The sequence below is a fragment of the Corapipo altera genome, unplaced genomic scaffold (genome assembly GCF_003945725.1).
Source record: "Corapipo altera isolate COAL_440 unplaced genomic scaffold, ASM394572v1 0, whole genome shotgun sequence".
Taxonomy (NCBI): Eukaryota; Metazoa; Chordata; class Aves; order Passeriformes; family Pipridae; genus Corapipo; species Corapipo altera.
In genome coordinates, this window is record NW_020884872.1 from 9,811,763 (window position 1) to 9,826,337 (window position 14,575).

The following is a 14,575-nucleotide window of genomic DNA, read 5'->3' on the forward strand; positions in this document are numbered from 1 at the left end:
CCTTCTATATCGTGTCAAGATTCTTTAGACTTTTTATTTACCCAAGCCATGCTTACAGTTATTTTGCATGCAAACTACTATTCTCTTTAATCCACTAATACGGTTTCTTAGAGTGTTCCATTACATATGTTTCATTCAACTTAGTTTTGGCATAATTTTATAATTCAATAAATCATAGTAACTTTAACAGTATGATGACTGTTGGGAGTTTTAGTCTGTAATATGTCTGCTTCTGTTTAAACTTTGAACTGCTAACTTATTTTGATGCTCTAAGTACATGATAGATGGGTTATAAGTGGAAGTGAAATTGTTATCATTTTATACTTGAGGAAGGAAAATTTTAAGCAGGTGTCCTGTAAAATTCCTAACTGTAAGTTTTCCTTAAGACCTAAACTATGATTTAGTAACAAAAATATTCATTGCTATTTGATTATGAGGGAGGAAGTTTGCTTAACCTTCTTTGAATGTTCCTTCTGAGCTGAAGATACATCTTAGATGTGTGTGGGAAATTATTATTCTAATAAGTAGCATTCAAACAATTTCTTTCTTTCTTTCTTTCTTTTTTTTTTTTCCCTCATCCGTCCATTTTCTCTGGTAATTATTTTTATTTAAATAAAGATCAAAAATACAAAGCAGCCTGTGAAATGAATGTGTATGAGATAATGTCCTCTACTCTACAGGTGACTTTATCCTTTTCCTCCATGGTAAAAATGAAAATTTTTATGGATGGGAAATAAAACCATCTTAAAAAATTTCTGTCTTTAAAAGATTTTTACTGTTAAATTAGATCTTGTGAAACTTGAGAAGGGCTTCTTTGCAAGCGTTCAAGACCAGGTTGGAGAGGGCTTTGAGCAATCTAATCTAGTGGAAGGCGTCCCTGCCTATGGTAAGGGTGTTGGAATGAGATGATCCTTAAGGTTCCTTCTAAGCCAAACCATTCTGTTATTCCCTTCTATTTTTTTTTTAAGACTTTTATAACAAACAGAATTGGAAGTGTTAAATCACTTGCCGAACATTGATTATATATTATACAAGAGTCCTCATGATTCTACTTAGGCAGTTTCTGATTAAAAATGTGGGAGAAGGGAATTACGGCTTTTATGAAGGCATCGGTATAAAGGCTTTGATGAATAGGTTCAAGTATTTGTATAACAAAATAAACAAAACAAAGTTGTGAAAAAATCAGCTTGGTTTTAAACTGCAATTGCTACTGAAGAAATTTGTATTGGAAATACATGAAGTTCAATATAGTTAATTCATTTGAGGGAATAACTCTGTACTAAAATGATCCCATAGATTATATTTATTGCCTTTCATAATGATGTGATGAACAGTGGGATTTGTACTGACTGCAGGAGATACACATCGAAACCTATCCAGTGTGATATGATAGTTGTTGAGATAATTGTATTCTCATTTTATTTATGATTTGGGAAAATATTTTTGACTGAAAAATCTGGTCCCAAAAAAAGAAGATGGGAGGAAAAACAAAAAAAAAACAAGGTACTTTGCTTATTTGGAAACCTATTTTCACATGTTTAAGTAGTTCTAGTTATTAAAAATATATCTTAACCAAATATCTATTTGAACAATATATATGCAAATTTAAGGTCTTTCTCTAAAATAAATATGCAAGCTTAAATGTATTTGCCTGTCAGTTCTCAAGGGTTGCAATGTTAGTCACACCAAAATTCATTTCCTACAAGTGGAATAGATTAATACAACAATATTTTTCCATTCTGGGATGGAAATTGTATTCTGGTACTACACAGAAACATATTTGCAATTTCCCTCTGTGATATTTTGTTACAGTTCTGTCATGGGCCTAGTTTTGCTACACCTAAGCGAGGTCCATGTTGGGGACATGCTGAATCTTTCTCACTACCAGTTCACTTTTTCATATAATACAGCAGAATCCATATTAATAGAGTTTGGTTATCACATGGGCTTTAATCCATAGACATTAGTATCACAAAGCAAATTTTAGGATAAAATAAACAGGTCTGAATGTGGATTTATGTTATTAGCATGGGAAATTTGAAGATTCCTACTGTCCGGAGAGAGGCCATAAATGGATTAGATTATTTAAACAGTTATGATTAGGTAATGAATAATCCCACTGTAGGAGTTCGACTGAATTCTCATCACTGACATGATGTGTTGCAAAAACAGTAAAGGCTCTTCTTAAGTGTCATCCTAAAAGTTAATCTACTTCCTTGTGGACGAAAATGTTGACGAGTTTTCTATGTTTAAAAAAAAATAAAATTAGAAAGTAGTGTTTCACTATTAGTAATCTGTAGTAATCTCGAAAAGTGAAACAGGAAAACTGTTGTTTCACTCAATTTAAAGATGTTATCATGTTAATATGTAATAACCAAATTGTAAAGACACTAACTTGATTAAATCATCATCCGTCATCCCATTTGAACTCGTGTTTAGTCCCTCAATACTACAGAAGGTAGCTCATCGCAATTGAACAAAATGTTTGCAGTGTTTGGAAGGTTTTAAAATTATTATTGCCAAACTTGCAGAATAAAAGTTTGATGCAGTTTGGTGGAGTTTACTGTAACAGGTTTTACCTGTTCTGATGCAGTCTTCACTACTATTGAAAATAGCTATTCTTTTATATAAATGCTTGGAGTTATACATTAGTCATAAGACTGTTTTTTTTATTTAAAGGAGAAAATAATTTAGAGAAATCAAACATTATATCACAATACCGAACTCCATTTCATATTTCTAAATAAAACTGCAGTTAAAAATTGTATAATTCTTTAACATAAACTGAAATTATATCTCCATTCATTTGCAATGATGAGTTTAAATGTATGTTCTATTCTAAAGTAGAAATTGTTTGGATTAAATGAGTCAAAGACAATACAAATCTCACTAAGGAAATAAAAAGATTTAAAATGCTATTTGATGAGATTGAATATGTTCAGGTTTGTGTTTCCAAGAATATATTACTATTGCTTTCTGTGTAAAAAAAAAGAAAAAAGTCACAAGGGAAGAGATACTTGGTAGTTCTTTTCAGGTACCAAGTCTTTTGTAAATCCCCAGATGTATGTGATAAATCAGATCAACCAAGGCTTTTATGAGGAAGGTATGTGATACAATGTGTATACTTCACAAGAGAGAGCTTAGATTGCCCTGATTTTAGTATGTTGTTATGATGTCTAACTGAAAATATAAGGGTTTTTTTCGTGTAACGTTCTGTTGATCAACAAAAAATTCGGTTAAAATCTGAATTACAATCTACCAAGCATTGCTGTATGAGAATGTAAGCAAGCTTGCACTTATAAACTTTAACTGTGGGGTTTTGTCAAAACTGCTTTTTGGACAGATATGTCATTTCGCAGTACAGTTCTTTCTGAAACATCAGAGAAGATGGAGGAGGATACAGGAGATACAAATGGTTGTAACTTTTTTGAGCTTTTATGTCCTTCATTATTATGTGGTACAAGTTGGAAATATTTCAGTTCCAACCAGCCATGCTATTTGTCTGTACATTTTTCAGTGAGTATAGAAGCAACTGTTGTTGATGGCAGAGGGAATTTCTGTGCTAATGAGTTGCTGATGTGTGTGCCAGATGTTGTCTATTTACAGCAGCTGTAATGTTGGCACAGTAGGCACAGTTCAATAAAATTCAACTTTATTGCAGAAGAAAGATTAATTTTCTACGCTTTTAACAGGTGTCTTAAACGGAACATTTTACTTGAACAGAAACATTGAACACACAAACATGGACCATAAAAGGGAACACTAGTTCTTAATATATTTCTGAAATTAGATTTTGGATTAAATATAATGGCTCGTCAGTTGATCTCTGAACACACGTATTTAAGCTAGTTGTCTTGGCCATATAGGTTGTCTTGTGATCTATAATAAGAGAGTCAAATGACACACAACTCATGAAATGGCAGAGATATTGTAAACGTTCGAATAAGTGTCATAATTTTTCAAAATATTTCTGTTTCCACCAATTTTTTGAAAATTCTGATACTTACATACCAAACCTGTTGCAATCTGTTGCAAAACAGCCAATTACTTCAATGAAGCTTGGTCAGCATCTTCTGTCAGCAAATGGAATAATGAATCACAAAATCATTTTATTTCATTCCTTCCTTTATTTCCTTCCTTTTTCTTCCCCATTGAATGTAGTTTGTGACAGTTTGCCTCCTGCACACTATAAAGAGACAATGAACACTGTACTTTTGTGGATCCAGCAGTCAGAGACTAAACTCTCCATGCCTCAGGTTGCAGTTGCTGAATATGAAATTATGGAGCAGAGACTCAGGGAGCTCAAGGTGAGTAATCAAGTTGTGGGAATGAATGTCTTGAGTGACAAGTTTAGAAGGACAAAACCCTTAGTTGTCATGAGCCTGCTGAAGCCTATGGATCTTGAGTAAATAATGCCCATTTGGGTTTTAGACAAAGGCTTTGGGAGGTGGTGGCTGCTTGCTTAGTATATTGACTTCTAAGTTGAAGAATATAAAGTGGTGTTCACCATTGAAAGTAATTTTATAAGATGTTTAACATGTTAAGGTAAAGACCTTGTTTGTCCCATGGTATATATAATCCTTTGATGATAGCTCTGGTATTTATAGATTTAGCTGATTTCATTTTCCAATGCTAACGGGGAAATAATTCTGATTTGCAAAATGCAGCATTGTCTTTGTCAGATTTTCTGTCAAATTTACAAGCAGACACAAATGCAGAACAACTTTTGCCAGTGGGTACAAACCTTCCCTGTATTTCAATGTCTGATAATACTTTACTATTGAATGACTAATGAGCATGTTGTTTGATGAGCATTCAGAAATAAGAAGTAGAATATAGGAAAAAAAAATCTTGATGCAGTAAATTTGGACTGAGAATTGCAAAAGTTTGAGAAGTGATCAAAAATGTAAACCAAAGAATTGGTTCTCTAAGTTTATTGTTTTTGTCCATGTAGAGTCTGATTCTTTTGAAATTTTTAATCACTAGAGCCATAGTAAATTCCCATCTCAAGTTAGTGAAATGTATGTAGATCACATCTATTAGCAAGTATAACCACCTCTGGTTATATTCTCAGCTCAATTAAAAATCTGCTTTCTGGTTTGTGTGAGAAAAGCAATTCCAAACTGCTCAGTAGATGATGCCATTGCACGTTTTAGCAAAGGTGACCTACATGTCTTGGCTGTGCTTATAAAACAAAGAGAACTACCTAACAGGAATCAGGGTACCTCTTGCTTCTTATCCATAGGCTCTACAAAGTTCTCTCCAAGAGCAGCAAAAAGACCTGAACTATCTCAGTACAACTGTGGAGGATTTGTCCAGGAAAGCCCCTGCAGAAGTCAGTCAAAGATACCGATCAGAGATTGAGGTGATCCTTGGCCGCTGGAAGAAACTGTCAGCACAGCTGGTGGAACATTGTCAGAAACTTGAGGAGCGTATGACCAAACTCCAGCGATTCCAGGTTAATCAGATTTTTTCAACCTCAGCTAACCCATGGTGGCTGGTTGCTGTGGGACTAGGATAAAAACCACATTTATATACTTCCAGAAATTAACACCCAAGTGAAATATCAAAGCAGCACAAAAAATGTATTAAAATGTTTGCTTGATTTTGATTTGCCCAAGATTTTACTTTGAATTCTGATTTTGTGGCTGTTTCTACCCATGTTGTTTCAACAGCAAAAACTCTGATTTCAGTGAAAATTGCTACTAATGTTCCTCTGTTTACTTTTTCAATGCAGCTGAAGCTCTTATTCGTGCATCTGAAGTAGCTGTAACCATATTGACTTTAATGAATTCACTTACATAATTAAAGTAATCTGTAATATAGTAGTATCTTGGCAGCAGTTGCCAGAAAGCAGAAGTGTATTTCAGGTATTTAGAATGGCAGCGCTGGAACATTACACTATTTCTCTCATTGTGGGGATCCTCTATTTATACTTATTTATAAATCACATGTAGCAGCATTACAGGGAATGTCTGAGACTTAGAAAAGTCAATTTTTAACATATTTCTCTTCTATTTTTATATGATCTCAAGGGACAGGTTTCAGAGGAATTCAGAGCAATCAGTCATAAAAACGGAGAATGTAATTTTTTTCTATAATTTTTCTCCTTACCTCCATACAAATGGACATTTGTGTGCTTATGGGATATTGCGAAGAAAATTCTAAAGGCTGATGTCCTGCATCCATACTCAGAGCTCTTTTCTCACACTGTGTTTCTTCTCAGTGTTTTGTCTCAGTATTTCTTCTTTTTACTGCATCAGATATTTCTGTCCTTGGCTTTGGTTTGTTGGTAGCAGAACATGATACATGATTATCTCCACGTTTAAACAGCAGCATGTGAACTGTAATTGTTATTTTCATTTTAATTCAGTAGAGTTGTCTGGTCAGGAATAAATTTGCTGTCAAAGTATTCTTATACTTCTTTTTTTGAGGATAAAAAAGTAGAGAATAAAAAAATATATTTTTTTACAGTTCATCAGTTTTTAGATTATCAAAACAGACTAAAAAATGGAGGAATTTTACATTTTTTAGTAAATTGTTTAGTAAAATGTAAATGTTTACATAATATATATATATTTTATGTAAACAATTTATTATAATTTAGCTACCGAAATACTACATTGTTCTAAATTGTAATTTTATATCTCCATTGCTTGTGTTTGAAGCTGGACATGAAATCAAGTTTAATGGTATGGTGGGATAACCTTGTCTAGCATGCAGGTACCCCAGCTACTCTCATTCTCTGTCCTTAGAAGGACAGGGGGACAAAATAGGGTGGAAGAACTCTTGGATTGACATAAAGTTTGTGGTAAAGGGAGATCACTTACTAATTACTAAGCTGAGCAAAACAAACACAACTTGGGGTAAATTAAAAGGCATTAAAAGGTTCTCCATGGGCTGTACAGGGCAGCCTGTCTCACCGTGGCCTTCTCCATGGGCTGTAAGGGAATCTTTGCTCTGGCACTTGGAGTACTTGGGAGTACCTCCTGCCCCTTCTTCGCTGACCTTGCTGTCTACAGGGCTGTTTCTCACTTTTTGTAGGGCTGTTTCTCATCTTTTTTCTTTCCTCCTCCATCTGTCTGGTCATCCATGTCCAGCAGTGATTCCACTGGAGGAAAATGGAACTTTCTGTGTCTGGCACAGGACAGCACCTGTCTTCTCCTCACAGATGCCACCCTTGCTACGAAAACCTTGCCACATAAAAAAAGCAAGACACTTTGCTTGAGGAAATAAAACTTTTGCCTTTTCCCTCCCCTCCGCCTCCTGCCCTTCTCCCCACCCCAAATTTGGAGGTTTGCCCACTGCTCTTAAAAAGAGAAGGTCCTGAATATCACGACCATTCTCTGTAAAACAGGTATTTTTAAAGCTATGTGAGCTGTTGTTGTATACCAATCTTAGCCTTTATATTTGTTCCTGAAATCTCTCTAGTACACATCCAATATAAAAGTCATTGTCTTTTCCGTTTGTTGAATGACTTCTCATCCAGATTATGGTTTTGGCTGTTGCAATTTATGGAATGTGTCAGCATGGGATATGATGAAAGAGTCAATAAACAAAATGCATTTACAGTCTGATTCAAAATGCGGGTGATACATTTGATCTTCATTAGTAGCTGGGGAATAATCTCTTTTTAAGTAAATTCCATCAGATCTATATTTTACCACATTAATGAACTATACTTAAAGTATTCTTGTAAAGGTATTAAAGTTTCATCATGAAATATGATTCTGAACTATTTTTACTGTTGAATAATGGAATGCACAGTAGACATTTCAACTGTGCTTTGGTAATTGCCATTCTGAAGTATACTGATAATTTCTGTATGATCATTTTCACTAAATCAGTTCATTTTCCATAGTAGCCTGGTGCTTTTAAATATATCAATCACATTAGGTAAATGTTCCCTTTGGTTACTTGTCTTGTAATATTTACTAAGGCATATCTGTATATATTTTAAGACACAGTCTGTATTTTAATGAAATGTCCTTTTCTGTGCTTTACTTCTGCTTTGCCTTCAGCACGTATTATCAATACATATTTCACTGTTGATGAAAACAGTTTGATGAGAAAATGCTTTAGAATTAACCTTCTAAATTTTTGCCATACATCATTTTTATTTTAATATGTACATCTAATTGTTTCCCTTAGGTGGCATTTTAAGGTAATTTTAAGTGACATTTTTTAAATCTCATTCTACCTCTCAAGTTATTAGATTATGTAACGTTGCCTGGGACTGGTGGCATTCTCTCTTTCCAAGTGTTTGATGTACAGCTTTTTTTATTAACTACAAGAGTTAATTGAAGACTATGAAATAGTATTACTATCCTAGTGCTAGAAAAAGCAACTGAGAATTCCTGAAATGACTCATTGAGTCATTATATGATTTTAGTTTCTGAAGTGAATCTGTTTCAGTTACATTGGGGTTTTTTCATTCTAAATAGTAAGGGCATTTTTCTGTGTTGTGTTCTGGTAGAAAAATAGGCAATACAACCTACAACTTCCAAAAGAAGTCTGAAGTTTAAATAGAAGCACAGAATATTTGATAGGTGAGACTGAATTAAATGCCAAATATGAGTAATCTGAAGCAATATAAGGACCCAATGAACAAGTATGCAGTATCTAAACACAAATGATATCTAGAAGGCATAAACTTGAGAGCCATAAAGTTGCCTGCTTGTAGACACATTAAACTTGGATAGAAATGGTCAAAGTGCAGCCTAAAGTGTTGACGACAGTCCAAAATAAAATTGGTTTGCTTGTTTGCTCTGCTTGTATTTTTCCGACAGTTCAATAATCTCGAAATTACATTGTGATGAGTTTTAGTTGTAGTGCCAGGATGAATTACAGTCTTTCCAGTCGGGTTTTGTGTGATGCAATGAAATGTCTTTTTAATAAACAGAATGACACTAAAACACTGAAGAAGTGGATGGCCGAAGTGGATGTTTTTCTGAAGGAGGAGTGGCCTGCCCTTGGAGATTCAGAAGCACTGGAAAAGCAACTTGAGCAATGTACAGTGAGTATTACCTGCCTACTTGGCAAATATTCAATTCCTCTCTGTGAGCCTGGCTTATACAGAAGTTGCACAAATGATTAGTCTTCCTAAAAATAAATTCATGTTGTAATGGGGTTGTCTTCTGCAGCATATTTGAACTTCTTTCATTTCCTGGGTTTGAAGGAAAATTCAGTTAAAAACTTGGAATTTTTAGTATCAGGAGGAGGCACACAGTGACAGTGTAGTTATAGAAGGAACAACACATTGAAGAGTACTTGCAGCAAATAATGTTAGTAGCCTCTAAAGTCAAATATTTTTTAGTTTGATGAGTTTAAAAGCATAGCATATTTATTTTTTAAGCTGCATAATCTGTGCCAGAAGATCTTTTTCTGTATCTCTTACTCACACATGATTTACAAACTTTTCTAACTAAAAAGTTGTTAAAGAACTTGCAAGAATTGTAAATTATATCCATTCTTTTGTCACTAAGCTTACAAGTTCCAGGATTTTATCCCAGCGGAGTTTTAAAGCATTGTGAATATTGATACTTCCATCACAGGGTTTACAAATTCTTTTACCTCTCCCAAAAGAGTATGTAAGTGCAGTGAATCTTGTAATCCGTGATGGTCCCTGTCCATATGTTCAGTGGAATTTACAAGTTCTGTAAATGCTCTGGCAGGATGTGTAAATATTATGAAACATACACAGTGATCTTGCAGAACTGCAAGCTCCTCAGACATTCTCCTAGCCATTATTTAAACAAGAATTATCATCATTTTTCACTTTTATGATGGAATGCTCTTTCAGAAACGTGAATAGAAGATCTAGGCATTTTTTGTGTTTTCAACCACAACCAGGGAAGCATTGTAAAAAATACAATATATGTAATCTAACCTTATATATGTGGGTTTTTTCAGTACATACATAAAATTTAAAAATTAAATAATACGTATCTTACAAATTAATTTTGTTTGGTATAACATAGCTCATCACATAAGAGCTGCTCATTCTTTTTTAATTTATTTTCATAGATAGATCTGTTGATTGTGCTCATTTGACTGGAGATCTGGACCACAGACTTGACAGAATGCGATGTAGCCATGTTTTCATAGGGATAACTGTATCTGAAAATTTGTGTGAATGGCACTTACCTAATCTTTTCCTATTCTTTTAGGCTTTAGTAAATGATATCCAGACAATCCAGCCCAGTTTGAACAGCGTTAATGAGGTTGGGAAGAAAATGAAGAGTGAAGCAGAGCCAGAATTTGCTTCCAGAATAGAATCAGAACTAAAGGATCTCAATGCTCAGTGGGAACACATTTGCCAACAGGTATCAAGTCTCCTGCTGTGACTGGTTCTTTTTAGATTAAATATCAGGTTTCTCATTGTCAGAATCTGTCCTTCTATGCATATCCAGTAGATATGAAACTGAATTTAGACATATTTGGTTCACATTAATTAAACTTACATTTAGGAATTGTAATTTAGCATGCAGTAGTATATGTGAAGTATATTCATTTAAATTATAGAACAATATCTTACTATTTTTATAACAAAGTTGCATACTATTATCTTAGATCTTAGAAGCAATATAATTTATGGCTCCTGAAAAATTAGATTTTTGAAAGTGTTTTTTAGGCATTTGCCCAAAAAATCAAGTTCTGTATTTAGTTCTGTGTTTTCTTCTGCATTGCTGTAATCACATGTCATTACTCCAGATGAAATAAGACAGTGAAACAGTGAAGAGTTCAGAATTCAATAACTTGGAATTGAGAGTACATGCACATACACGTGTATAAATTGTTCTCCAGTAGTCACATGAATTTGAGAGAAAGGGGCATAACAGGAAAGGATGGTTCTTTTATTTTAATTAAAGACATTATTAATAAATAATTTTACAGTATCAGGTAACTAAAAATTACTATTATTTAATTGATGACATTTGGATTCTTATTCTTTATGATAGTTGAAAGGAAATTTCTTTTGTATTGTATTACTTTTAAATTTTTCCTACCTGCTTATTCTCTTGTCTACCTTTTTAATGTATATTTGTGGAAGAGTAAAACTGTTACCTTTTAAGATGGTCTAATATTTTCTAAAATTATTATTATTCACTTTACATATGAAAAACAGTTTCTATTTTTCTAATAAACATAGTTATAAAAAATTGACCTTTGAAATCTGTAAGACATTTTAGTGATGCAGTTCTGTAGTCTTTCCCCTTTAACTACTATGGAGTATTTAATAGCTTATTTTTGTGATATTAATAATTTAGATGCCCTTGCACTTCTCTCACAGAAACTTAAAGTATTTCCTTATGCATTTGGAAATCTGTCACAGTTTTCTTCTGAATTCCCTGAAAATCTATCTGCAATAATTTCATTCAGTACACAGTACAAATTATTGCCTCTCGGTGGGCATTTCTAGCACAACTTCTTCTGTATAGCTATTAAAATGTATGAGTAGTAAATATAAAAATCAGTTTTGTCTGTGGGGAAATCCTTCTTGAAAGGATTTGGAAAAGTCAGTTTGAGTTGATATGCGTGCAGTTAACACGACTGTGAGAGCTGACAATTGACATTCAGATAGTCTTTTCAGGTGATGAGAGATTACCCTGTCTTCTAGTACTGTGACAGAGGAGGAGGCAATTTTACAGGGCCACATACAGTTCTGCTTTTATACTTGCTGATTGTTACTCTGTTTTGTTCTGTAAAACAACATTTTCATAGAACAGCATTTATGTTAAACAGGCAGTCCTCAAGGATGAGTAACAAACCAATAAACACCAGCAATTAAGACCAAATACTAAGATAATTCCTCCTCGTATTACTGAAAATAATGTTTATTGAAGCAGCACCAAAAAGCAGGATATTGGAGCCATCAGCTCTGAAGGTCCAACTCTGAAAATGGCACCAAAAGCATACTGCTTTTGTTGTAAATTTAATTCTGTTGAAAGATGGTAAATGGATCAATCAGTTACGGACAATTTTGATAAGCTGATGCACAATGTGTAGACTTAGAGAATGGTTTGGGATGGAAGGGATCTAAATTATCATCTAGTTCTATTTTTATATGTGATCTATATGACCCCTGTATAATGATTGGCAAAGGATTTGTCAATAGTATTTTTCCCTTTAAGATAAATAGTTTCTTCTACTAAGAGATTGGGTTTTTTACTTACCTATTTTTAGGATATGCCCCTTTCTGGGACATCCATTAATGACTTCTGAAGAAAGATATGCACATTTCTTTATTCTCTAGTAAGTTACATTCAAACTAGTTAGAAGGTCATCTGACTTCATAGCTCAAGAGCCTCTGGTTTCATCCTTGGATGCACTTTCAAAGTCTCCCATAGTTATTCTTTTTACATCTTTCAGAAGGTAGTCCCTGGATGATGTTTGTTTTCCAGATTTGCTTTCTAATAACATCAGCATATGGTGTAGATTCTTGTTCTAGGATCGTTAAAAACTCATTCTGGACAGCAGTGGTTCACTAAAAAAAAAAGAAGTATACACATGTGTAATACTTTCTTGATTACCTGTTATTAATATCTATCTAATTACTCATTAACATTTTCCTAAGTACAGCAATGTTATTAGTATGGGATTTAATTTAGTTCTTTTCAGGCTAAAATATTGTCAAGTTGGTACAGTAGCTTTGCTTCAAGTACCGTGTAATCTTTTTTCTTAAAGGCCTATGCTAAGAAGGCTGCATTAAAAGGTGGTTTGGATAAGACTGTGAGTCTCAGAAAGGATTTGTCAGAGATGCATGAGTGGATAACACAAGCTGAGGAAGAATATCTGGAAAGAGATTTTGAGTATAAAACACCAGAAGAATTGCAGAGAGCTGTTGAGGAGCTGAAGGTAAAAATGAACTAATTCCTTGAGCTGTGTTTAAAGTTCTTTTTCAAGCTTTCATTGTAAAGAAAGTCTTTCTTTTAGGAAGGTTTTATATAGAACACCAGTTATGGATTTCCTAGTAAATATTCTATACCCAGATGAAGTACAGCTGTGTTCAGACTGTGACACCTTGAGCTGTGCAAATAACCAGATCATTTGCCATACATCCCTTCACCTGTTCCTGATGATCTTTTCCCCAAAGGATTGCAGCCTCCTTTCCTCTCACACAACAGAGGAAATCTGGATCAGAATTCTTTGTTCATCCTGCATCCCATTCGTTCCCACACCTAGGAAAGCTGAAAGCCAAGAGCAACCTAGTAAACTTCTTCTGGTGATGGCAGCCTGATCCCAGTTATTCTGGTTCATCAACTTCCTCAGACCCAGAGAGAAAGAAAGTTGTCAGGGATATGATTTTGGTTTAATGTTTTTAGGCCAGGGAGCTCTCATTATAAATTCTCGTGAAGACTTGTACACTCTGATGACACTGTGTATACATCACTACGTTTCCAGTAGTGGTATGATTCCAGTCACAGACATGAGTAAGTACTCAGAGGAAACAATGCAAAATATGAAAATCTTATAACTTATTAATGAGTCTGTATAGCAAAGGAGAAAATAGCAAAAGTGTGAAATATATACTAGAGAAGAACTATTTTCTCAATTTATCTTTAAATGTAAGTTAATGACAGTGAGTAGGAGAGAAAAATCATTCAGGAATATTTGCCTTTTTTTCTGCCTTGCTTGTGATTTTACCTTTAAATCTGGGTACATGAATTTGTTGTGCAACAGATTTTTTTTGTCATTTGTGAATCACAAATTATGATGGCAAAGGTATTTGAAGCATTTCTTGGGGGAAAAAAAAATAAATTGAAGTGTTTCACTAGACTGAGAGCTCCAGAACACTAAACAGTTGTGAGATGTTAATTGTATTGAGTACTGTGTATTGGCAAGGAAATGAAACAAAAGTTTTTTGGATGCATTCAAGATTATGTCAGAAAGTCTGGGAATAAAATGGCTCTTCTGTTGTGTTTTGTTTTATTGTTGCAGGATTGTTTGGGGTGTTTTTCTTCCTCTAGAATTCTATCAGAGACTTCTAACAGTTAGAGAACTAAATTTCCTTCTTTTGCTTTTCAGAGGGCAAAGGAGGAAGCCATGCAGAAAGAAGTGAAAGTGAAACTTATTACAGATTCTGTTAATAATTTTATAGCAAAGGCTCCACCTGCAGCCCATGAGGCTTTGAAAAAGGAGCTTGATGTTCTGATTACCAGCTACCAACAACTCTGCAGCAGATTGAATGGAAAGTGGAAGACTTTGGAGGTTGGATATCTTGTCAGTCATTGTATTTATAGCCCTTCTAAGTGCAAAAAAAGTGAGGTAGAGAGCACATAATCATATGAGATCTTAAGTAGCTCAATGCTATCCTCGCTTTATGAGCCATGTACCAAATACCCCATGTTATGAGCCATGCACAAAATTATTTTCAGAATCATATATGCTGGAGACCCATGTTAAAAGAGAAGCCTCAGACATGACTCTTAGATCAGAGGCAGGAATGGCTACTCAGTGTTCTTATTCCTCCTGAGATCAAGCCAAGAATCTGGCTTTGTAGCAACCCTGTGATGTTGTCTTCAGCAGCTCCTCTGGGCTCTCTTCTCCCTCCATGGTTAAGGATTTTGATTGA

General features: G+C 34.3%; 1 protein-coding gene across 11 annotated transcripts in view; it reads left to right on the plus strand.

The window, feature by feature from the left end:
• DMD (dystrophin) overlaps positions 1-14,575 on the plus strand; it is a 918,699-nt gene that overhangs the window by 259,102 nt on the left and 645,022 nt on the right. For all 11 annotated transcript variants that reach the window (XM_027636380.1, XM_027636395.1, XM_027636430.1 and 8 more), the window contains 6 exons: positions 4,162-4,307; positions 5,246-5,458; positions 8,903-9,016; positions 10,170-10,325; positions 12,688-12,858; positions 14,029-14,211. In XM_027636380.1, the coding sequence (XP_027492181.1) occupies positions 4,162-4,307; positions 5,246-5,458; positions 8,903-9,016; positions 10,170-10,325; positions 12,688-12,858; positions 14,029-14,211 (983 nt within the window). The remainder of the gene's footprint in view (positions 1-4,161; positions 4,308-5,245; positions 5,459-8,902; positions 9,017-10,169; positions 10,326-12,687; positions 12,859-14,028; positions 14,212-14,575) is intronic.